Genomic DNA, 27,843 nt, shown 5'->3' on the forward strand with positions numbered 1-27,843 from the left:
ATTAAATAAGTGTAGGTGTATTTATTATAGAAAAAAAATGTCTTTAACACTATATCATACGAATTAATCTTAAGTAATATTTTTCTATAAAATTTTCAGTATTTATTGCATTAAAAGTAATAATAATGTAAATATTTTTTTATGGGTTGAGCTAAACGGTTGTACACCCAATATATTAGTAGTTGTTGTTTATATATATATTACGTATGGTGCATCTGCTATTGGAACTGTTAGAAATACATGATATTAACCATCCATTACATCTGTATGGTGATAGAATTTTTATGAGTGAGTGGTACGTACCTATAATCAATATCATATCAATACAATACAAGAAATTTACTATCCTATTTTATTCCTAAGCCTATCTTTAATTTATTCGATTTAAACAAATTCTAGACATTTTTCGGTTTACGTGTTTTAAATTTTTAGTTTCATATTCAAGTTCAGCGTAGAAGGCGGTATTCTTTTGATTTATTTGATACCTTGGTATACTGCAAAATATTTTGCGCTGACCGATGTCGCTGCTATTTGATACTTGAAATTTTATGATATGTGTATTTTTAATACAATTTATTATTATACTCTTTGGTTCGGTTAATCGTAATATGTCGTTAAGGACTTTTTAGAGGTTTTTTAATTGCATTATTATCGGTTCTAAATTTTTGTACGCTGTCATTAGTAGGTGTGTTTATTTTTTGTACACTATGTAGGTAAAGACCTAACACAAATGACGTAATACGACGTGTAAATTACAGATATATATTTATATGAGATATTTATATGATTTAAGTTAGATACATAATTATTTGGTAATTGAAGGCTTCATTAAATTTATTTTTATTTTAAGAATATGAACTCAATATTTAATGGACCCTATGATGGTGAGTGGTCATCCCCGGTCTCACACAGACACGGTCGACGCAAGAAGAATAAACTATTTTTGACTGCGTCCAAGCCAACAACGAGCTTCAATCGGTTATGTTCCTGACCAAAGCACCACAGACCACATGCATACTTTGATCAGACTAAACTAGATATACAACCGCTATGGTTAGTTTTTATAGATTACGAAAATGCTTTCTATTCTATCGAAATTTGATAGTGCTCGAATCACTAAAGATATGTCATATCGATTGATTATTTGATGAGGTGCTGTATTGACTATAACGCTTTAACGATGACTGTCCGAATATAGGTCTGTAAGACGAAGGCAATTTGACTGCACAGAAGCGTTAAAAAGAAAAAAGTTACATCTCTGATACTGTTCACAGATTCAGAATCCAATTCAGCGTTAGAAGACGCTGAATTGGATTAATTGATTTTAGCGATGGTACCGTCATCTTCGCTTATAGCTGAAACAGTTGGAATATATTATGCTGCATAGCTTTACCCGATCTCGATGTGACTGGGCATCATTACACGACTTTTGTCAAGTTCTTATGTCCGCATATACTGCAATGTTTGAAGACGTTTTACACCAACGAGGCTTACCTTGGCGATTACGAATTCTTATCATGGCGTATGGTGCCGAACCGTAGACAAAAACGTCCGGTTCTTGGTCGCTCAGCACAATATGGAGGAACTTTGTAGTATCTTTGATGAAAAACCTGAGCGTGTGGCTGATCAAGAATGTCGCAGGAGCAATGGGAGTTGGAGCAGAAAATAGCTAGATATATCTATAGCAATATGGAATGAGGAACTGAAGTAAGCGGCGGGATTTAACTGGATTCGGAAGGCGGAGAACCTGGAGCTTTGGCTCAACTCGCAAGAAACTTATGACTAGTAATTGAATCGTCATTGACACTTTAAACGGAAGCAAGAATAGAAGTACTGATCATTGGCGGTAAAATAACTTACCAGAAGGTAAAATCCGCCCGATTGAATCTGCACAAATCATAAGGTTTTCCCTACAATCAATATTCTCATTTATGTTAAAAAAATCATCAAATCATTGACCACTAATCTTGTTCTTGTAAATATAAATTGTTCTTAGGGTTAAAAGTCAGATGTGGCGGGCAGTCTGCCCGCTGTCATATTTGATCTTTGAAGTTTTTTATTATTAAGCAATTTAATTTACTTAATTATTATTTTTTTTTTTTGCATTTGCAGCCCGTAAATGTCCCACTGCTGGGATAAAGGCCTCCTCTCCCTTTTGAGGAGAAGGTTTTGGAGCATATTCCACCACGCTGCTCCAATGCGGGTTGGCGGAATACACATGTGGCAGAATTTCGTTGAATTTTTTTTTTAATTGAAATTAGACACATGCAGGTTTCCTCACGATGTTTTCCTTCACCGCCGAGCACGAGATGAATTATAAACACAAATTAAGCACATGAAAATTCAGTGGTGCCTGCCTGGGTTTGAACCCGAAATCATCGGTTAAGATGCACGCGTTCTAACCACTGGGCCATCTCGGCTCTCAACTTAATTATATGACAGCGGTCTATGTGCAAGGCTGGTTTTAGAGGTTAAGGGGCAATAGAGGAGTGGAGGCCCTAAATATTATTTTTTTACAAAAATTGACTTTTTTTGTTTATTTGGAAATTAAATTATCGTGGGTAACCCGGCTGTCCTCGAAACCCTGCCTTGTCTGCGTGGGTCAAATATTACAATTGACGTTCCAGTTACGCCTTATCGACTCAGTGGAAACGTTGTATGTACACAAATTTTGATCACTACTAATAATACACATGTACATACATTGTACGTGTATGTTTAAATATTGTTCTATAACTTGTGACTCGTTTTGATAAACGTACGTAACGTAAACGTATTTATAGCCATAAGAAAATATCAGGGAATTTGTTTTTACAAAAGTTAAATTAAAAGAAAAAGATTTATAAATATACCACTTTATTTTTTATTCTTCATATTATAAACAATTCTTTTGAGACTTAACTAACCGCTACTAAAATATAAATTGTACTATTCATTGAATAAAATTTATTAAAAAAAACACTTAAAATAATTTAAACTGGTACACAAAATATACATAAACTTCTAATATTTGTATTCTCTGTTTGAAACACTTGTACTTTACGTAAGCATTTATTATTTTAAATAAACTATGCTTATATTATTAATTTATCACAAATTATTAATTTTAATTAAAAACACCGTACCATTAAACTTAGTATATAATATACTATTAAAAACTAAACAACACTGATAAGACACACAGATATTATTATTGTGAAAAGTGCCCTTGTCAATACCTCACACGGTACTATCATAGTATCTTACTATTTTAATTTATTCTTATAGTAATATTTTTAACTAGTACCTACCTAAGGGCTTCGTACGTTTAGGATTTTAAAACGTGTCTTTTTTATGTTATAGGGGGCAAACGAGCAGGAGGCTCACCTGATGGAAAGTGATTACCACCGCCCATGGACATCTGCAATACCAGGGGGGTTACAGGTGCGTTGCCGGCCTTTAAAAACCTTTAACCTACCTATTTTATACAATTGAAAACAGAACTGCAATTAAAAAAAAATATCTAAAATAGTTGTTCAGCAGTTTTCAATGCTTTTTAATATGCCTACAGACTAATGAAAACCATTTTTACAAGATATGAAATTCCTAAGTACGTGTTTGTTTATAACTTGTACAGATTTGTATTAAGCTTGTTTAAGTAAACTACTTAATACATAAGCATTGTTGAGATAATACAAAAATATACATTACCGATACAGAAGACATATATACATTCCTAATCTAAGTACTTATGTATCATTATTATATATCTGTTTATTAAAAAATCGAACACACAATAATACATAAGTTAAAGTTCATTCAGGATTTAAATAATATTAAAAATGATAAGATGGTTTATTCGATGTCATAACGAGCTTGTCCATGACCGGGGAAAAAAGCGGGGCAGATGAAATACCGCGCGGCACGCAGGGCAGCGCGGGTCATGCCCCGCCGGCCCTGCGGCCAGCCTCACGTATCCCGTCTGCCCCGATCACGACTCGTGGTCGCAATTGATATCGCGCTAGAGCTCGCCACCGCACTGGTGCTTGCGGTCGCGATAGCATTCACACTGGCTAGGGCTACCGCACTTGCTGTCGTACCCGTGATCACAGTGTTCGCTTCACCAGCGTGTATTAATTCTAATTTCGAATGGATCCGGAAATGAAGACGCGATTCCAGTAAGTATCCAGAGTATTTTTTTCTGTGGAGTAAAGAATGATATTATTTATAAATGAAAAATAAATAAAGAAAACTCTATCCATAATAATAAATAACAAATATTGACCTCGCGTCATATAATAACTCTTGAGCTCGATCTGGATCTCCTAAAGCGTAGTATGACATGGCGATTTCTACGGTGGCGTACGGAAGCAAAAATGTATTCTCCTTTATTTTGTCCTTCATTCTGAAATAAATAGTCATGATTAGTAATATTAAAGGCAAAAAAATGTTGAAGAAGTCGTTTCTGAGACCTGCGGATAGAACTCACGAGAGGACCGCTTCCAGGTGTCGGATTGCAAGACGCGGTAACGACATAGCGCCTAGTAGGCTACCCTGTAGGAAACGAACCAGCGCTACATCGTCGAAGTCATACGCCGGAATGTACCGGCGCTCTGAATCTATACCGTATTCTGAATTCATGACGTTGTGGACTTCGTCACTTGTTTGTTCGATGAGCTGCAACAAACGACCGTTTTTAAGAATTTACCCGCGATCATAGCGATTATCTGTTATCGTTGTGAAATAAACGCTCCTGAAATGATGATCACTAAGGCAACATTTAACTGTGTGTGAAGATGTGCTATTTTTATAATACAGGAAGGCGGACTTGCTCATGGGCCACAAGATGGTGAGTGGTATAGCCACGGATATTGGCAGTGTAAGCAATATTAACCATTTCTTACATAGTCAGTGCATCTCTTTAGGAGTTAAGATGTTCCAAGTACACTAACTCATTCACTGTTCCAACCGGAACCCAAAATACTGAGTACTGCTGTTTGATGGTAGAATATCTGATGAGCGTGTATACCTACCCACGGCCTTGCAAGTCCTACCACCAATTGAAATCTAAGTATGGAGCAGTCAGAGTAAAATACCCGTATAATGTTTGTGTGACTAGAAAAATATTAATTATCAATACATTACATATTAATTACCTTTAACATGCGGTCGGCGAAGTGGGGCTCGGCGGCGAGAGATGGAAACATATTCCACAAACATACCATCTCTACGCCGGGAAGCACCAGGTATCCTCGTCGAGCCCATCGTTCGCAACGCCGAATAACGAATTTTTCCATTGGCAGAGACCGTCCCAACAACCGCTGTCTATAACATGATGCATTCCTGTCATAACAGATAACACAGCACGGCGATAAGCAAACAAAAAATAAAATAAAAAAAGCGTAACTAAAAAAAAACATACCTTTAGAAATAACTGATCACTAAATTAAATACACATTACTCAAACGATAAATGCACTAAGAAATTAAAATATATAACGTCTCTATCTATTATTGTAATAATAATACATATTAGATATACTTTGTCTTTACAATATATACGTGTGATGCAGAAAACTTCAAAAATAATATTGATAAATTATATTAATAATAAACAAGCATTATTCTTCAAACGATGTAAATAATTCGTTTTTTTTTTTATTATTTTATCGGCAGGCAGACGAGCAAATAGGTCACCTGATGGTAAGTGGTCACTACCGCCCTTAGACAATGGCGCTGAAAGAAATATTAACCTTTCCTTACATCACCAATGCGCCACCAACCTCGGGAACTAAGATGTTATGTCCCTAGTGCATGTAGTTGTACACTGGCTCACTCACCCTTCAAACCGGAACACAACAATACTGAGTAATGTTGTTTGGCGGTAGAATATCTGATGAGTGGGTGGTACCTACCCAGACGGGCTTGCACAACGCCCTACCACCAAGTGAATACATTCATTAGTAAATTCGGATTCAAATTCCGTTGCTGAAAGACTTCCATATACATATACGTATAACTGAAAACAGTCCAACTTTCTATGAAAACAAATGAAATTGCGATGTTTTTGAAAAGCAAAATATGAAATAATAATCATGAAATCACACAATCTACGTGTAGAACAGAACTTACAGAAGAAGATCGGCATTGTGCTTGCGTTCCTCGATGCTGACCAGGTGTCCTCGTTCAAGATTCATTGCGGCCTGAGTGTACATGTATATAGTTTTCGACCATTTGCTATCACGAGCCAGTTTGGAAGCGTAAAAAGCAGCCTGTGACCATTTCATCATCATTCTGTGGAAGATTTAACAATTACTCATCTGTGAATGATAATTAGAAAAAATAACAAATTAGTTTCGTATCAGTTAATTCCGAATGCATATAAAAAAAATGTTTTGTTGATAATACATGATGCATAATTGTTGTCTAACCTATTTTTATGATAACATTCACCGCTTACGAGAAAAAATGCAAAAAACACATACATCTAGACACGCGGTAGCGTGTCAGCCAAGTTCTAGTAACAAAACTGGCGTGCAGCACCGTGTGTAATATTACACGAACCATTTGGAGCCACTTTTGACCTCCTCATAACTCAAAAACTATTTGACATAAATGTGTCAATTTTGGCTCATATATTGAGACTCGCGAGATTTAACCTTTCAAATATATATTTTAGCAGATGTGTGTTTGGTTAGTAATGAACATTTGTAATGCTTTTACAAATACTCAATTATTGATTTTTTTTAATGTCTATTTTGACCGAAGTGTAAAATTTTAAAGAAATTTAGTAGACGATTCTGCAGTGACGAGCAAATGTTCGAGAACGATTGCAATAAAATTTATGTCTTTTAACACGTGCCAGGTTGTTTATGAGTACGTATGTTTTCAATTAAAATTAAAATTGTTAATGATGAAATATTTAGAGTGATGTTATCGTTCATACACTTACGCGAACGCCCATATCATTTCCCAGTACGTGAGATGTTTCAGTTGCGGCCACATGTCTGTTGTATGGGACGCCGTTTCATATGTATCGACGGCTTCTTCGATCATTCCGCTTAACATTTGCATTCGAGCTTTGAACATTATGAACCACAAACTATTCGGGTATCGCTGTGTGTGAAAAGTCAATTTAGTAATTGCCCCCAGGAGTCGATTTGGGAATTTGTTCGATTAAACACTATTAAATATTTTCATTTTTTCTAATTTATTCTATTCTATTATTCGATATCGAATACATTAAAAAATAATTATATTATCATTATTAACATAGAATCTTTGTAAACATACTCACTCTAAGGCCATTGTTTATCAACTGTTCGGCCATAATGAAGTCAGGAGGTATAGCAGCGAAGTGGCCAATAATTAGGAAGTACACGAGCAGCGTTAGTTCACAGAGTACGGATCGAAGGCCAGGAGATCGTGCACCGGTAATTAATTCGGATTTGCCTTTCTCCTAAAATATTTTCAAACATTTACGGCTTGGGATTTCTACTTTTAAACTGAAAACTTTATGCATTTTAACTATAGTGTATGATAAACTTACATATTGTACATGCAAATAGCATTACTGTGCAATTATTTATTTTCGAAATGTAAGTAAAGATATATTCAAATGCATACTGATTGTTGTTTTAAAAGGTCGTATATATTATCTATCGTACCTTATCAGCCGTGAAGCCAACGAACTCGAGCAGTGTTATGACCTTTGGTGGTAGAAGTGCAATCATAACATTAAAAGTGGCGAGTCCAAGACGTACTCCGCTTTCGAAGTGAGTATGGGACTCCTCGCTCTCCCAAGTCTTCTTTTCCAAAATCTTGGCGCAGTTTCTAATGGATAGTGAATAAGATATTTACATGCATTCTTTTTGTTGGAAAGTCCGAGGTCCCTACGTGTGTTAAGTTTACAGTTATTATCAAAGTCAATCGTGAATTTTATTACCGAGACCGAATCGAGAACTATGACAATTGGAAATTGGACATTGTAATAAGGAGTAATTTCGGCTACAACAAACTCTTTTTTTTTTTAATTCAAATGCGCACGAAACCGCGGGCACAGCTAGTTTATAATATTAATATACCTACTTAAATCTAAATAATCTTTAAGCTAAATTATCCGATAAAATTAAACTTACCTATAGGCATTAAAAGACGTTTTAATCCGCAATGAAGCGCGAACGAAGCCAGTCATCTCTTCTCCCTCGAGACTGCCAAGACACGCCAGCAGCAGCAGAGCTTCTGCGTGAACGAGTTCCGCGTGTGCCTCTTCCTCGGAGTAACCACCATAGTTTGGCTAAATTACAATTTTTAAATAATATGATTTCTCTTTTATGTAAGGAAGGCGAGTTATCTGTTTCATGGGTAATTTTAAATTTAATGTTACCATAGACATGCATTTATTTGATTTGAGCTGGGCAATAATAATTTTCCTTTATATTTTTAGATACTAATAATTAGTATTGTATTTATAACCTTTTTGATAATGGCGCCGATAGATTGTACGAAGGTATAGTTTCTGCGCATACGAGCGCACAGTGTGAACGTATGGCGCAGAGCCGCGTGCGCGCTCTGAATCTGTGCCGGTTCCAGAGTCAACACGGCTGGGATGAATTCGAATATAGCTGCACCGTGTGCGTGGTAAAGAGAAGTATCTTTCCTATGAGAAAAAAAATCATTGAAATAATTGTATATAATGACAAAATTACATGATTATATGCAACTTTTAATATACGAGTACAGTACAAAATTACATACCATGGAGTCATAATAGCGATGGCTTCATCAATTTGATTGTTGAAGAATAGCGTCATGGCTCTCTCGCAGTCTTCCAAGGCAGTATGCAGGTCCACGGTGGGTGGGACACTAAATAATTTACTAAACTTTAAAATTGACACAGACTTTAAGTGATTCTATATACCGATAGCCTATTCACGCCTTAGATTAACGTATTTCATGCGATTTCCTAAAAACACAGTCATATTATGCACTACTAAGAGTTTATGAATAATATATCACTATTTATAATACAACACTATTGCACTTAACTACTACTTATATAAGATAACATATTCGTCGACGTTCAAAATGCCATTTTTTCGCAAATCCATAGTGAAAAACATAGATTAAGCAAACTCTCGACCAACGATATTGCGTCAATTTGTTGTCATATGTAATTTATTTGGTTTTTTTCCTGTTATGGTTGGAATCGAGTATATATTGTAATGGATCTCACAATGGGCCGGCTCTCGGCGCAGCTGGCAATTTTCAACATTGAAAGGAAAATTATAAACCGTGCAAGGGGTACTGTAACAGCTCAAGTGTGTATGTAGACGCAGGTGTCGTCTCTATTGTGATAATTTGCTTCCATAACCTTTTTTATGATATCGGTAGGCGGACGAGCAAATGGGTTACCTGGTAAGTGGTCACCACCGCCCATAGATAATGACCTTGGGGACTAAGATGTTATGTCCCTAGTGCCTGTAGTTACACTGGCTCATTCACCCTTCAAACCGGAACACAAGAAAAGTGCGTACTGCAGTTTGGCGGTAGAATATCTGATGAGAGGGCGGTACCTACCCAGGCGGGCTTGCACAAAGCCCTACCACCAAGTACAGCCTTCGCGACTGGATCGAGTTCAGGTGCAAGACAACGGCTTTACGTGTTTTCGGATTAATGTCAACGCTACTAACGTTTAAACTTCAGTGTACAAATGTGATGTGATCATTTTAGTGATTCGATCCGAGCCACTCAAGACCTTAAAATCTGCAAAACTTACTAGTTACAGATCTATTCTCCATAAACACGGTCCCGTTATTGTCTACGTTTTCATAAAATAATCTTAACAAATACTTAATTAGCTAGCACATAACATACGTTGTCATCTGTTAACTATGAATATTGATACCAATACGAATATTGGTACATTTAACAATTGTTTTATTTTCGCGTATGTAACTAGTTTTGTTGGTTGTTCCGACACGTGTACAGGCGATGTACAATGTGAAAAACATGGATTTTCAAGATCAAAGTCACAAACACTTAGCGACTGCCTTTGAGATTTATTTATTAATATTGCAAATGCTAGCCGACTATGAAATGTGCACTAAGAAACTATAAGTTACATAATTATTTTAGTAATATGATAACCATCGATGCATCTATTTTAAATTCAAACGATTTTTACATCGCCAATTTTGTTGATCGCTTAATATTTCAAATGTGTTTATTGATTGATTTGATAATAAAGATATAACTAGCTGAGTCACTTGTAAAATTCATAAATATGTAGATATATAAGTTCATCACATTTTACTATTAGAATAAGATATTTATTCAATAAACATTAAAAATAGATTTAATATAAAAACTGTTGGTTGCTCATGGGTCAAAGTACTTTCATAATCTTTGTTGAAAATTTAAGGTAAATATTTGTAAATATTTAACTTTGCGGTTGCTGATTTTAATGTCAGGCATTGTGTAGACACATGGAGGTATTATTGGTGGCAGCGCACTTCAATCATTGATCGTAGATTGTAGGCAAAGAGTTTTGCCTGAAATTCGGCTTTCTCTTGCGGACTGTGAGCTAGTGATCCAAACGGATTCCTGAGCGGTGGTAGCGAAGGTAGGCCAAAATTGTTTTGCATAGACTTGCTCAAACGAAAAAAGCTACGGGAGCTCGTAGGACGCGAGACAAGGTCATTGCCAATCTGCACAATGAGTTGTACATCCGCTCTTATGTATGCCTTTTTACAATATTCGTCAATATAGTCAATATTCGATGTCACTGTCTTTATAGCATGGTCACTTTCGAGGGAGTTCAACCATGATTCAAACAGCCGGCTTGTCTCCTAGTCACCATTGTGGGTTCTGCAGAGTCAAATGTAGACTTGATTCTGATGATCCAAATCTAGACGTATCTATATATGTAAACATGGAGAATGAGGAGTCCTCCAAATATTATCATTTGGAATACTTATCAGTCAGAACAGTTGAAAATATTATGTTTAATTTTTTAATAACATTCTAGAGATTGTTTTCTGAAGATTTTATCAAATAAAAAGTGTGAATGAACTATGATTTTCCAAATAATAAATCTTAATATAATTTAAAGATTAAAAATTTTTTAAAGATTCTATCACCGTTATTTATATCGGTGATTGAATCTTTAAAAATTTTTTTTTAAAGTAAAACTAGCATTATATTGGAATGATAAACTTCATACAAATCCCTTCAATCTTTTTATCAAAAGAGGGATCTACAAACGCGAATACAGAGCATTTATTGTTCCATCTCAAACCCTGTGTGTTATTTCAAAATACTTCCGCTCCATGGCTAAGAGAAGAATAATGAATTATTTTATACAGTCATCCCACAGGAACTGCGTATTATTTCGTTTATTAAAAGTATCTGGTGTTATTTGAAAATATAAGACATATCATATTTCATCAAAACCGTTGCGCCGTTTGAATGATAGGGGAATTGTACTTGGGACTTTAGTAACCTCATTTTTATTATCATGTAACCTTTAAACGCGGCTTCCAGTATATATAATTCAATCGCTCTTAAAATTATTATAATATTATTTTAATACAATCAAAATATAGTATAAAACAAAGTCGCTTTCCGCTGTCTATATGTCCCTATATATGCTTAGACCTTTAAAATTACGAAACGGATTTAGATGCGGTTTTTTATAATAGATGGAGTGATTCAAGAGGAAGATTTATATGTTTAATATATGCATAATATAGTCGAGAAACACTGATAATTTTAGACTTTTTTAATGTGATGTCGTAAATAAACACATTTTTTTGCGCGCTTACTTTGCAAACATTGGCTAAGCCCTACGAGATAGATCAAGATAATTTACTACCTACATTTATGTTTTGTACACCTTAAAAAGGTCTACAAAAGAGTCCGCGGTGGTTTGTATATAGGTAAGTCTATCCCTAAGCAATATACCACAATAAACATTTTTTATGCTTTACTATTCACGAGGAATAATGGCTTAATTTGGCAATTAAGTAATATTAATATGGCCTTTTGTCTACTACAGATGTCATACTACAAATTCAAAATGGCCTGCATTTTAAATTTGTAGTATGTAAACGTAGCGGTTTGTATCGTCTAATGATAAAAAACTGTGAACATTGTTTATAAAGAAATCTGAAGTATACTTAGTATCAGTATATTCACTATGAATTTGTGAAAAAATAGCGTTTTGAACGTCGATGAAACTGTTATCGGAATTTGACAGTAAAATTTAAGTGAAAAACGTGGTTAAGTGTAATATATTATTGTTATTATATATTTTTATTTACAATACAACACTTATTGTAAATAAAAATATATTAATCATAAATTCTTAGTAGTGCACAATATAGCTGAGCCATTAGCAAATCGCATGAAATACGAAAATCTAAGGTTTGTTTATCTTTTTTCCTATTTCCATTGGAATAGCCTTTAGGTTCAATCAACCTTCAAACCGAAACAAAAAAGTACAAAGTATTGATGTTGAGTGGGTAGCGCCTAGCTAGATGGTAGTTTGTACAAAGGCTAGGTCTTTAACTTAATATTAATCAAGTCTTGAACAGACTTCAAAGATACCATATAATTGTTCTATTATTTTGATTATATCTTGAGATTAATGCGATGAATATTATTTATGCACTTATTTTATTTATCTATTTCCAGAGGTATTTAGGTATCCTGGAAGTCTATGCAAAATGAAACGTGATGCAATATTATAATAAGATCTATATATAATAAAAGCCATTTGTACTTACGACTGCTCGTCACTGGCATCTTCAAAGTCATCCTGCAAGAAGATAACTTTAATTAGTATAAGGTACACTATTAAATAAGTGTTGGGTTAATTGATTATGTTTGCCGGTATTCATTACTTTAGGATCCAGGATCTTTATATACGTTGGCTTAATAAATTTACCGTGGAACACGAATAATGTGTGTGAAATGTCAAATTGTGATATTTAACATTGACTATAATAAAATTATTATAAAATTTATAGAAAAAACGTTCACACGTATTATAAAGGCATATCACCGCCGGTTGTCAAAATTTCACGAGTGAGATTCGAAGATGAGCCCGGTTTGATGCGGATACTTAAACGAAATAAATGTTTCAATAACGTAAATAAATAATCTTGGTTCGTATAATTCGCTCGTTACTAGCGATACACAAGTAACTAATGGCTACTGAGTTCCTATAGATTTTTACAGCGACTTCACGAAGACTTTTTGAGACGAATTCACGAAGCTTTTATTGGGACGCTTTTGAATTAAAAAATTAGCATTCGTAATCATCTATTTTTGTCTGAAGTTTTTCTAATCGAAAATTATTTGAGTTCGATGTTCCCTTTAAAGTTTTTATTAGCATCTAACTAATCACGACAGAAAAATCACTCGTTGAGTTTAAAAAAAAACCTTACAAGGTTGTTTATTACAACCTAAAACTTTGGCAACACAAATGTGTAACTTTTGGTGAAGTAGATGTTAGTCACATGACTCAATATAACAGTACCGCCGGTTGACAGCAAGTCAAACTCCTAATGAATTGTGCTAGCAATAAAGTTAGAATTTAATTTAAACATGTATTTTTATAATATAGGTAAGAGAACGAACACATAAATCTCCTAACCTAACATCCAACCGAAACTCGAAGATCCCATAACAGAAGATTCTAGTCTTTTGATAATACTTACATAATAAGCTTCTTTAGCTTGTATAAATTTAATGTGTGTTATTATATACACTTATTATGATATTTAGTATACTACAATGGTATAAGCGCCTCATTAATTATAATAATTATATTATATTATTATTAAATACTAAATGTGCGTGAAGTGTCAGTACGATTTCAACTTATAAAATTTGTTTTGCTGTGACGTCATTGAACTAAGATAAGTAAATGTTTCCGATCGTTGAAAAATTTTTGAATCGTAATAAAATTTCGAAGTTAAATATTCCGTAGACATCACCATATTGAGGAACAATAATAGTTTCTTACTAAACATAATTTGTAATAAAAACTCGACAGAGGTTAACTCGTCGTTGTGTATGCTAATTATCATGGTGATCGGTTGAATGGTACTAGAGTTCATGTACTAAGACGCCATATAGCGGAGAGTTACGTATAAGTGAATAGTATAATAACCATAAAAAAATACATAAATATGACAACTTTCGTGATAATAGGTTTACTATGTATTAATCCCAAACAAATATAACAGTTGGATCACGTGATTCTTAATCAATGATTGTGAACATCTCGTGCTCGGTGTTGAAGGAAAACATCGTGAGGAAACCTGTGGCCCTATTACGGTTGTAGCATAGTAACTGTTGCTATCAAATATTAGTTGCGGATTGATATCAAATCAAATCAAACCGAATAATTGTAAATGAGTATTATGGACCTAGGCATAATACTTCATAATACTGATTTATCGACTGGAACATTTATAAATCCGCACCAAATATTTGACAGAAACAGTTGCTATGCTGTAGCCATAATGACCCTGCTGTATGTGTGGGATGACAATCTGTGACATGTGCATGAACCTCCATTAGAGCAACGTGGTGGAACAAAGCCCAGCTCCAAGTCCAAGCCTATTTCTCAAATGTAGAAGCGACCCAGTTACTTTTATAGAGTAATTTCCATTTTATATAAGTTGTGATCATTATTCAAAGAAGTTAAAACAATCCAATGAGTAATACAGACTAATTAAGCCCTACAAAAACGAACGTATATACAATTTGCTGCTAAAATAAAAATATGTATAAGTCACCCAGAGTGTTTTGTGATACAGATTCTGATGACTGAAACTCACGAAGCGTTTTTCAATGTAAGGTTTTTCAATTATTTCTTAAGCAATTTATACCATGTTCGAAAAATATCACTAAAAAAATTAGGTTATAAAACACGGTCGCTCCTCGCGTTCTTGCTTCCAAGTCTCACACTCTCGCTAAAATGCGAACTACTAATTAGTGCAGTATTGTTTTATGGTTAGATAATCGTAATATTTATATACGCCTTCATATACAAATCGCATCGTATTAGTACACGTTGTAATCCTCTATCAATCAAAGGGAAATGATTTAGCTTTATATTTTATTATATTTAAAAGTATAATAATAAAAAGATTTAACGAGGGTTTTTTTTATGTTTCAAGTAATTTCTCTCGCGATAAGCGGAGTAAGTTTGGGTACCAAATGTATAATTTGAAAAACATTTCTAGTTATTTATTATTCGTTTTATTTATTCAATGAATGCTTCAAAAATAAAAAATTGCTTCATTAGTCTCAATTTTTTGAATTTCTTATAGTTATAATAAATGTACGAAAATTTGCGAACGAATTTATATGGGTATATAAAAATGATTGTTGGGTTATCTCTTTGTAAAGACTTTGACACCGTTTGGCCGGTCACCATAAAACTGACATACAGAGCCATCTCAAGCTTTACTGGGGCTCATGGGCATATAATAACTAAAATTAAATATCTAGCAAAATATTTAACAATTACACAATTCTTTTTTAATTTAATAATTCGTCTACCATGTAGAAATAATATTATTACTTATAGCCAGGCATTAAGTTTAGTTTCAAATAAACGGTGCAGTAATCTTCGTAAATTCTTAGGAATCTTATTGGTGATACAAAAAATATACATAGCAATTAACGTGTGAGAGAAAATGTTGGTTTTTCGGGCCCCCTCGGGATGGGGGCCCTGGGCACATGCCGTGTAATGGTAAAGACGGTAATGCTGACATGACATGACAACGGCTGCCGTGTTTTTCTAGTAATATGTAACGTATAGATTGAAGCCCTAATAAACAAAAATGCAAATTAATTTAATACCCCATAATATATAATATTTCCGATTCCGTAAAAAGGTATATTGTACAGTCTTTAGACTGGACGCCCGCTCGACACTATCACGATCATGTCACAACATAAGCCTGAGAGCCTATGTTGTAGGTACTTTGTTGACGGTCTTGCCCTCGTAGTAAGCATAACCTTATTGCTGTTTAGCTATAACACTTTAAAATTATGATTTGTTTTATTTTTATTGAATACTAGCTGTGCCCGCGGATTTATCCGCACATAATTCAGTTTGTAACTGTACGAGTCCTATTTTTACTGAAATAATATAAAATGTTTTTGCTAGATAATCGGTTCAAGAGATTGAGATTTTATCTATTACAAACGAAACATTCTTTATTCATAATATTATTTTGTATGACTCGGTCTGCTAGGGCCACGCTAAAATACTTTTTATTGTTTTAAAAAACATCCTTCCTTAGTAAGTAGTTGTTTTCAATAATTCTTATACTTAAATACCATTTAAAATCCTTCTGCCATAATTACTATAACTTCAATAACATTGGACTTTCATACAAACTACCATCCCCTGTTTAAACCCCAAAGGGGTTTGGATTTCTAAAGATACATTATTAGTACACCTCCATACCATCTATAAAGCATACATTGTAAATTTCAAGTTTCTTATTTCAAAAATATAGGACCTTCTTACTAACTTCCAACTCAATTTTACCCCCTTAGGGTGGAGTTTCGTAAAATCCGTTCTTAGCGGATGTCTATACCCTGTAAGAAACCTACCTGCCAAATTTCAAACTTAAAGGTGTTAAAGTTTCTGAGATTTCGTGATTAATCAGTGAGTGATATTTCGTTTTTATACAGATGACTGGTGAATTACTAACAATATTCAGGGAGAATTATCGGTACATGAAACTTATTCGAATTATGTAAAAAAAAATCCCGCAACTCCGGCTAATTAGGTCAGTAGGGCGATAGCCACCGTAACGTCCCTATGTTCGTCTACCCGCGCGCGCGCCTAGCGGTCTATCCTACGAGTACACCTAATCTGCCGTGTGTGTATTTGTGTATGGCTTATCAATACACAAATGCAGAGAACTTGGACATGGTTCGTGCTTATTCGTGTGCGAATGATAGCTTGCCGGTTGCTACCAATTTGTATTCAGAGGTGTTCCCAAATCGCTGAGTACCTACTGCCAGTGTAATCTTAAACGCTAATCAAAGACTACGAGACTCCGGACAGTTCCCTATTCCAACACATGACCAAGGAAATGCCTCGTGTTTGTTACACCTCGTTAAATTTTAAAGTTGTAAATAAGTATGATTCCACTTTTAAATAATAAAATTTAAGTAAACAGTTCTTATTATTTCTTGTCCCAAGTTCACATCATTTACCTAGTCAACAAATTTGTTGTTTAAAGCCTGTCCTAAGCGAGGATCAAAGTATGAAGGGGGGTTGGATCATGCTTGTTTATGAAACGCAGCGTGCTACCCTGTTAACCCGTGGCGGCGTTTGGACGTAGGTAAACTACCGCGATAACTAAATGTACCTTACCTACATACCTGTTTTTTATCGACAGCACAACTAGGGTGTCCACACGACGTGTAATTAATTACATAACTTTTGGTTAACTTTACTTAGCAGTTTATTAATATTTATGTTACATGTATTTTTTGTCATATATCATCGTTAAATATCACGTCCTTAAATATCGATAGTATTCAAACAGTCATACATGTATATATAGATTAAATTACTTTGAATCTTTTCTTTGTTTAAAAGTTCATGAGAGTGACTGAAAAACATTGTTAACGTTACTATTTCACTTATAATTATTATTATTGATTTACCACCAATAGAAGCCGCCGGAGGAATATCGCAAGACTTTAAACTGACTGCATCACAATACTGTAATTCGTAATCACGACCACTTATGCAAAAGTGTACGATATGGAATAGAAGAATTTATTGTGCTCTGATTTAAAAGAGATGTTTGCTTACATTCAGATATTCTATAATAATTGTTTTCCAATTCTCGTTTCAGAAGTTGGAGATAATAACCAAATAGATCAATATTTCTTTTATATTTTTTAGTCCAATATGTCTTAGTAAATTAATTACTTGAAAATTCTATTTACGGATACCCAATGAAGAGGTTTAGCATGCATTTATGCTGTTATGTGTACCTAGTTTGTTCTCTTAAAAGTTAATTCGAGTATAAATATCGCAATAATACTTAAGGGGTTTTCGAGTAAATTGATTGAAAATCGGTGAATATTTTCGAAATTTGGTTAGAATAATCATTATAAGTTTCTAAATACTCAGCTCCAAAGATAACATATATCGTGAATTCATCACCGTAGAATATATGTTGAAACCAAAATAAATTTAAACATCCATTACGTTGTCAATGCGCCTCTATAGTTACACTGGATAACTCATCTTTCAACCCGAAACACAAAAATATTTAGTGTTGCTAGCCTAATAAGTTATTTATGAGAGTAAATAAGAAGAAATAAATTGCATTACGTAAATTAGGTTTTTAATTTTAAGCTTACCAATTCCTCGAAATCATCTTCCTCTGGTTCAGCTCGTGGCGCTAATCCCGGCCCAGCAGGCTCACGCAAGACGGCCTGCATACTGATCGGCGTCTCGTGCAGCGCCATCTGTATTGCCAAAAATACATGTTAGGTTGGTCTTACAGATGGACATTTCCTTTTGTTGAAAAGGAAATATGATTCACAGGTCCATCTACACCCCTTCTTATCCAACTACACTTAAAAATGCTAAAACACGCCCAAACATACACGTATACGTGTAGGTACTGATTTCAACACGATATTCTGATTCACCCCATATACTCAAGCTAAATTAAAAGATTGCCTAATGTTGAATCCTGAAACCATTTCGTTAAAAATCTTTGTAAAATTAATTATATCACGTAGTCATATAAGAGTTACATTAATTCTTTAATTTCATATATTTCTTTGTTTTTTTCTTTTGGTTAAAATTAAATTTAAATAAAAAAAAACAAAGAAAATTTTAATTATATTGAATGAGTGAATGAATGAATACTGCATATTATTACATTTTGTATGGTTTCATTTAAAAAATAATAGATACGGTATTTTTTTCTTTTTCAGTATAGTTAGAAATAAGTTCTTGTATAGCTAAATTAATATTCAATCGAAACTCTCGAAGTTCATGTTGATCTTCGCTTAAGATAAATTTGGCCAGCTATTTGGGCTACAAGATAAGACTTTGTAAAAGAGTAACTACTGAATTTCTTGCCGGTTCTTCTCGGTAGAATCTACATTCCGAAACGGTGGTAGCTTTACTGAAAATAGTTTGTTAAATAATGATTCAAAAGTGCTTGTAAAAGCCTACATGAATAAAGTATATTTTGATTTGATTTGATTGAAACAACAATCCTGCGACGGTGGTTAGTGACGCTTATACGATTTTTGTGTTTAAATTGTTATCATTATTCACACAATGGCTTCCTTCTTATTTTTTTTTTTTAAATTAAAATTTTAATTAAATGAACAAGATGTTAATTATGTTTTTATTTCGTAATTATAAATATTTCATTGTTAGCCTTTAGTTCTCAAGATTTTTTTTTAATTAGTTACACATAAACAAACTCGAGGATGACTTGTTTATAAAATAAACAACAACGTTTTATAGGTAAGAGATTACAACGGAGTACTTCAATAAATACTCATTAGGAGAGAACGCTGGATTAATTGAAGTGTACTTTCAATTCGTAGAACTCGACTATAATAGGGCTGATAATATTCATGGCGGAGAATTTATTAAATTATGATCAGCTAGACTCAGTGTATTGTGCAGATCCGTCTGGGAGACGAGCACCGTCTTATTCTTTATTCTACCACAAAATATTAATATACAGTATTGCCATACCGAGTTTGAAATATAACTGAACTATAACTGAACATAAAACTAACGTTTGTTTGGTGCTCTAGTACATGCCTAGTGAAGGACTTACCTATATATTTTATGATTAAAATACTACGTCAGTAGTAGCAGTTCGTTCGAATAATATTTATTATTAATTTTATTTTAGGAGTTAATTCTATATTGATTAAGTATAACGATGTTTTTTTTTCAATAAAGACACACAATATTTTTTTACACTTAGCCTAATACGATTATAGTAACAATAATCTTGGAAGGTAAGGTTCACATTCGCAATAATCGTAAAATAAATCTGTCTGACTGGTCTTTTGACTGGTTATATTTATTTTCAAGAGTATATCATAAGAATATTAAACAAGTCAAGTCTTTTAAGGACATGGCTTGGAGCTTATTCCAGGATATACTTATAGGCAGAATTTAAATTGAGCCATTCCTTTTGGTTTTCTAACGATGTTTTCCTTCCCAACGATCATCAAAATATAAAGACAAGTTAAGCTCGTGAAAAATCAGTGGTTCTTGTTCGGATTGGAAATGGCGGTCGTCGGATTAGCCATTTCGAATCCCTATCTGTTTTTTCGGGTGATTTGATAGACGACGCATGTTTTATAATTCGAAACTATACATACTACAAGATTAAATATTAAATTTAAACTTAAAACACTATGTATAATGTGTTCAATAAATACAATACCAAATGAAAGAAAGTTAATAAATACAGAAAAAATTAATTAATTATTTTTTTTATCTTTAGCTAATATTAAGAGATATTATTCATGTATTGAACTGCGGGAAAATTTGGAACAATATAAAGAACTAAAAATAAAACTTCGCAATGCTTTATCAATACGCCGACGGCCATTCGAATCAAAAGTATATAATTTTATGTAAAGTTAACGACTTATAGTAGTATATAGAAGTATAGTATATGGTACTTATATTTAATTATATAAAATTCAGCTCTCGACATTTTAAAACAATTGAATTCATTCGCAAAGTTTTTTTTGTCACGTTATTTTTATTTTAGTCGCAAAGAAGCTTACAATTATAAATACCGTCAGATTTTTTTAATATATTACAATTATTAAATAAGTTTTTAAGAATTATATTTAACGCAAGTGCAGGAAAATCTGAGAAGTAAAAATGCAATTTCATTTAGAATAAAATTTGTATCTACATAATCGAATACAACGAGACTAAAGCCCCGGGAAAACATAATTCAAATAATAATATTTCAGAAGACACTGTTTTCAAACTGTTTTTTTAAATATTAGGGGTTATGAAACGCGTCTCTTGAAGATCTGGAAAATCATATTAAGTTAGTAGTCACATTAAGTGATTATAACGTTTTTTTTCTTAAAATTGCTTTGCAATTAAAACTAACTGATTTTTCATTGCAGTTTATCAAAATGGAACATTTTATGTTAAGTATAAATTAATTATATTTTTAAAAATAATAAATTATTTAAAAAAAAAGCGCGGCATCCCTTAAAACGAAATAATATAGCCGAAATATTTTCGCTTTTGCAAGTAATTATTGAAAAATATAAATATAAAAAAAAACAAGGAATAAAATTACCTAAAATGTAAAAATAAATAATAAAGATATGGTACTTGGTGCAAGGCCGTCTCGGTAGGTACCACATACTCATAAGGTATTCTGCCGCCAAACAGCAATGTTTGGTATGTTAATGTTTAAAGGCTGAGTGAGCCAGTGTAATTACAGGCACAAGGGATAGCATCTTAGTTCCCATGGTTGTGGCGCATTGGCGATGTAAGGAATGGTTAATATTTATATCAGAGCCTACGGGCAGTAGTGACCACTCAAAATCAGGTGGCACAATTGGTGGTGCGCCAACCTATTACATAAAAAAATCACCAAAAAATGAAATATGAGTGTGAATGACGTCATTAACCTAAAACGAAGAGTTTATACTCTTAAATCCTTGAATTTCTACCTTAGCTTTGCTTTTTTTATATAAAAACTAAATAAATATGAAGAGAGTATCGTCGCAAACGATACTTATTGTATTTAAAATGTTATTATAACTGTCATCATTTTAATTTGGAAAGGCAAATCATAAAATTTAGTAATTATTACATATGAAGTGTTTGAAATTTTGAATTTCCAAAAAAATTAGGTTGTTTTAAGAATTTTAATGATTGAAAATTAAAATCATAAACGAGTTAAAAAATTATTATTAGTAAAATTAACGTCCGACGTAATTTAATGCAATACACAGTGACTGTTTATAAAAAAAAAAAAACATTTTATTGAAAGTTATGAGCGTGAAGTTATTATTAAAATGTAATTTTTGATTACTTGTGATTTTAACAAGGTTTAAAATAATTATTTTTAAAATAAGCTTCTAATTGTTTACAGTGTTCTATGATATGTATGTACATTTGTGCCAATCGCCAAACCAAAAAAAAATATTTGTAATGTTTTAACAAGATTATGACGCAGCCAGATCTTCACCGTCGGAGACTCGAACCGCCGACCGGACAGCGATATTATACCAAGGAGCGGAAATAAATAATGATATATACTTACGTCTCCGGCTGGATGCCCCTGACGGCGGCCTTGGGTTAAACGTATTAATTTATGAAAATACATTAGAAACGTTTAATGTAACAATAATTTCTTAATAAACTTATCACTGGAGTCAAGCGAGCAATTCGTCCCGCTTCCTAGAACCCAATGTGAGACCTAAAGCTAGACCTGGCTATATATACTGCGTGTACACCGAACTCACACCCTAGCTCCATCATCCACCCGACACCCTTTTGCTAGTTACAGGACATATCAGAATATTAATTGTACATGTAAACCTAAATTTATAAAATGTACAGCGATAAAAAAAAATCAATTATACATTTATTTGTCTTGACGATTATGATAATTTATTGATAGACGAAATTGAACTTTCAGATATTCAGTATGTAAATGTATTTGAATGTAGGTGTATTTTTTAAATTTTAATTATTTCTTATTTAAGAAAAGTTTTTTTTAATACTTAAAATGTAAAGCTAGAGTAAATTGTGGCTTTAAATATCCGACGCTCGTTAACGATAAGAATTGAATATTGCATTAAGGCTATGATATATTTTGATAGATCTTCGCCTCATGAACGAGACATTGATGTTTTGAATAAATAGTAGATATATTTACTGTATCAGAAACATTTTGCTTATTCTATGTTTAGATGTTAGTTAATTTATTTACAGCCTGAGCAATTTATAAGTTTAACAATTATTCATTTTATCTACACTTAAATACATATACCTAAATTTTAATTTTTAATCAAATATTTTGTTCGTGACGGATCTAGTTTGATTAGATCTCTCGCAGTTTGTTTTAATATAGGTATATACTCAGGCGATATTGATGCATCGCTGTGAGCCGAAACTAGGTGGTCATGTGAAGTGCATACATATTATAAAATTTTGATATAAGATTTCCGCCTCATTCCAATAGCACTGGGCGGCACGTGTTTTACCCGGGGAGGCGGCTGTTTGTGTTATGGAGAGTTGGGCGGACAGGCATCCTTTAAACACTAATTAGATGTCACGATCAAATAAACGTATCCGGGTCATTTCTTCTAATTTAACTCAAGTCTTGTGGTATCGATAATTATCGTGTTATACGCGTTGAGTGATTAATATTGCAAATACACATTGCAAACAATTACTATATAATCTACGGCTTACAAAATTAAAATACATTTTATACATTTCGAAGATATAGATAATTTATATATTAAATTACTAATATATAAAATTGAAGTAAGAGGAGATCAGCTTGATTGATAAAATAAGCGTCTTAAGAGGTCTTATTATCTAAGTGAAGTCTGATAATAATTAATTGAGACTAGATCGTTAATTAAGTTGCAACTAAGCTCATAATCTTCAGCAGGAGTAAGGATTCTAGAGAAACGATAATACACTAAAATTGGTTTTGATAATATACTCTCTCCTTGATCAGAGTATATTCGATTGAACATTTAGATATTCGAATAATATTGCATCCGGTAATTCGCAACGTATCCGATTTTTTTTTATAAATAATCGAATTACAGATAAATTGATTTTGTTGATCCGTCTCTACTAGCTGTAATAATAATCAGTATTATGCGATGTCATCAGTCTTATAATAACGAAATATAATAATACTGGAAAAGATAAGAATAGGTGCAAAAGAGAATTACTTTTTATAACAAATTATATTATTGATGCGAAGGGAGTTCAAGGAATGTAATTCAATAATATTCGTAGAAAAACGACGCCGACGAGCGCAAATGGAAAAATTACGTCTCATTTTAAAAATTGAATTTATTGCTCTGTAAACATGTCTGAATGATTTTCGGATGATTCATCGATTTGTGTTATTGTGATAATAGTTTAAAAATTAACTCTGTCGCTTGAAGTTGTATTTCAGCAAGAATTTTTTAGAACGATTTCTTTTTAATTTATTTTTATTTAATAATTCTCGTATATCATTTTTATTTTTAATTTATCTTTCTGTCCGTGCCGTCGTGATATCATATTATTTATAATTTTGATTATATTATTTTGATGTGCCTGCATTGTATTGCCAAACAGTACCACGATTTGTATTTTATTAGATTCTGATCTATTTTCTTTAGTTGTCTGTTTGCTTGTCTTTTATAATAAACATGTTTTTAATTATTGTTATAAGACGTACCTAGATAGTATATACAGTGTGAATTTTTGATGGGTGGTTGGTCAAGTCGGAATGTGGCGTAGTGAAAAATATTCAAAAGAGTCTTGGAACCATTATATGTATATGCTATAGTAAGCCTATATCAGGTATTTTTTTATCATTCCACAGTAAGTAGGTAATTAGCATACGAATAATAAAAGTTTCCTATATTATGAATTTAGATTTAAACATTTGTTAATTGTCTTCACACTGACAGAAACATTTACCCTTACTATTATTATAAAAATAAACTTTGTTTTTCATCTCCAGCTCGACCCGGCATATAGTTAATATTTATTTACTTATAAACGTATACGTCATAATAAATAACATGAAGATAACTTATTTAATAAACATATGTGATTGCCTTTATTTGTGATATATTGCATCCGATGTACTTGAGCGTAGAAGCGATCCATTGTTCATGAGAGTAGGTTCATATTATATAAAATTTTTGTTCTACAGTGGTTAGAATTCAATTTCATTCAATATATAATATCAAAAACAATATGAGTGATACATAAGTATCGTAAGATATTAAAAGATTTTCAATTCAACATTATCGTAATTATTAAAAAAAAAAGTTTTCATTTTAAACAAAGAATTATAATTATATTCCGTTATTAATAGATGTTTAAGTTTTTTATATTAATAGATAAAATATACTTAGTATAACATCATTTCTGGGATTTCAGGTAGTTTTGTTGTACATATAACACCTTTATAAAAAGAAAAAAAGTTTGAATTTAATCCAAGTGCATTATAATCATATTTATAGTGATTAGAATAAGCTAAAACTAATCGTTTTATTTTTATTGCCAAGTATTGATATTTTAACTGTAATTTAAAATGTTTGTCAAGTTTGTTATACGTATTTAAGTATTATTTTACGAATATTTCAATTTACAAAATAAAAGCACATGCAAATGTTACTCGACAACTATTGGGTTGTCCATAGAGATCTATCAAACAGTAATGACATCGATACATTCAACGTCGAGTGCATGACTTGGGAAACTCCCACAAAGGGAATACACCCAAGCGGACTGTAAAGTATACATAATATGTCACCCAATGTTACAACCCACGCCACGCCCAACCTGCAACACAAAGCCATAATTTCACTCAAACTAACATCGATATGACATTTTATTCACGTTTGTGGTTGCCAAGGATAAACATCATTAAAATTAATCAAACAAAACGTTTACGATCACTGATCGAACCCCTACCACATATTGCTTATGAAACCGTCGTCCAAATTAGTATCTACCTATAATTTTGTTTGTCTTATACGAGTTTTATTTAATCGTAAACATACATATAAAAAACCGTTATAGCAATTATGGACACAAGGAAATATAAAATATTTAACGGCAGCAAAAATTACGCCGTTCCCTATCCACCGTCACGTGAACTATTTGCCCGCAAACCTCCCTAAAATAAAATAAAATAAAAACAAACAATAAGTCCGCACGAGGGATCAATTTCAAAGGCAAAGCTTATCCGACACTGCATAGCGTATGTAATTAATATACTTTCGGTATTCCCCTGCGAAATAATTAAGTGTCAAGTCGTCTTTGATGTCGAATGCAATATTATAGGCAAGTGCAAAAAAGTTGTTACAAGCAAATGAGATTTGTGAAAGGGGAGTTCCGCGTTTAAATTGTCGACTATAATCAGATTATCTTTGTTTCCTGACGTTTGAAACCTTTCGTAATATACGTACGTACCTCTCAAGTCAAAGTCAAAAATCTTTATTCAATATAGAAAATGTTTACACTTGCTTATTGATAGTCAAAAATATACCACCGGTTCGGAATTTAACACCTCGGACCTGAGAAGAACCGGCGAAAGAAACTCAGCGGGACATTTTTTTTTTTTCATTTTACATGTACAATAATAATTATATTTTAGTTTTTTGAAACAGCCTGGAGGCGATCATTTCATTCCCAAGGTGTGCAGTCAACTAAAAAGTCATTAGTGTTGTAATATCCTTTAGCACACAAACGCTCTTTAACGATTCTTTTGAATTTTATAATTGAATAATTTTGAACGTTTTCTGGGATATAAGATTATTTTTTACTATTATTGACAGCACTATTCCCATCCTATTTGAATATTGTCTTTATTGTTTAATCTTAACTAACGACTGTTTACGGATCCTGTTAAATTATATATTAAATACTAGTCTATGCCTGTCTAAGTATGTTTAAATGAATTTGTGAATATCTGATACGACCCCTCGCCTATTGTACTTTGATGTTTGGATTATGCTTCTAAACTTGTGAAATAGTAAGGTATGCTACGAACGTCAAAATTTGACACACATAGGTTTCTTATAAATCTATAACGATGTTAATAAAAACGTCATCAACTATTTTAACTTGTAATGTACACGTAAAATAAATACCTTTTAGATTTTCACGGTTTATAGCAGTATCATTTTTTTATTCAGGTAAAAATATATATGGCTAAGTTGACAACAAAAAGTTGAACCCTAAACAGCTTTGGTATTGGCAATCGCGACAAAACCATTAAATCCAGCCAGCCTTTGTAACGTGAGTGCATGTCAGTCTGTACGTCGGTCGCCGGCATAGACGGCTTTTGTAGTTCTCAACGCCTCGAACCTGTTAAAACTTGTGTCAAAAACAGACATGTCGCTTTACCTTATTTAATAACGAACAATGTACTGTCGTGGAAATCTTTCACATGGCAAAAATATTGACATTAAATGCACTTAGAGAAATAAGTTAAGTTTAGAATTGTATGTGTTGTATTGTAACGACCACATATTTGGGTGTAACTAATAATGTGGGATCGATGGAGAAGTCTAAGATCACATCATATAGAATAGCTTTATGTTAATATTATTCGTTTCATTATTAAAAATGTTTCTTTATTTTATAATTGTCTTAAAGCTAAAGTTCTCCACACAATATCTTAATTGCTATATCAGCCTTATAGACAAAGTTTAATTAAATTGTAGTACATGTTTAGAGTATCAAGAACAATTTAAAATCGTTTACGTTCATAGCGTCGTTATACAACAAAAACCTCTGAAATGCAATTCTGCAAACATTTTTTTTTAAATCATATATGACTCGCATCACATGTCCTATTTATACCTTTTAAAACATTTTTATGTTTAAAATAACATTTGTAGCTAATTTTAATGACGAAAGATAATTAATATATCATTTCACACGTGTCATCTTCTGAATCTTAACGGCTACTTATTCTATAAAAATAAAAAAACTTAAAATTCACCGTAAGCCACTAAAATAAAATAAAAACAATAAAATAATTAATGAATTGTAGTTTTCAAAGGATTACTACATGAA

At 32.7% G+C, this 27,843-nt stretch overlaps 1 protein-coding gene across 2 annotated transcripts in view; it reads right to left on the reverse strand.

Moving 5' to 3' along the window:
• Positions 1–2,968: 2,968 nt before the first annotated feature.
• Positions 2,969–27,843, reverse strand: part of LOC125075855 (tetratricopeptide repeat protein 39B-like) — a 33,931-nt gene continuing 9,056 nt past the window's right edge. The window contains exons 2-14 of one of the 2 annotated variants that reach the window (XM_047687670.1): positions 18,399–18,506; positions 12,767–12,798; positions 8,736–8,843; positions 8,454–8,637; positions 8,117–8,274; positions 7,646–7,811; positions 7,276–7,437; positions 6,931–7,094; positions 6,111–6,272; positions 5,136–5,304; positions 4,469–4,656; positions 4,265–4,384; positions 2,969–4,180 (exon numbers count right to left, since the gene is read on the reverse strand). In XM_047687670.1, the coding sequence (XP_047543626.1) occupies positions 3,949–4,180; positions 4,265–4,384; positions 4,469–4,656; positions 5,136–5,304; positions 6,111–6,272; positions 6,931–7,094; positions 7,276–7,437; positions 7,646–7,811; positions 8,117–8,274; positions 8,454–8,637; positions 8,736–8,843; positions 12,767–12,798; positions 18,399–18,506 (1,953 nt within the window). In that variant the 3' untranslated portion in view covers positions 2,969–3,948. Of the gene's footprint in view, positions 4,181–4,264; positions 4,385–4,468; positions 4,657–5,135; positions 5,323–6,110; positions 6,273–6,930; positions 7,095–7,275; positions 7,438–7,645; positions 7,812–8,116; positions 8,275–8,453; positions 8,638–8,735; positions 8,844–12,766; positions 12,799–18,398; positions 18,507–27,843 lie in introns of both variants that reach the window. The other variant, XM_047687669.1, reaches the window with a different exon arrangement.

Source organism: Vanessa atalanta, chromosome Z (genome assembly GCF_905147765.1).
Source record: "Vanessa atalanta chromosome Z, ilVanAtal1.2, whole genome shotgun sequence".
In the NCBI taxonomy this organism is placed as follows: Eukaryota; Metazoa; Arthropoda; class Insecta; order Lepidoptera; family Nymphalidae; genus Vanessa; species Vanessa atalanta.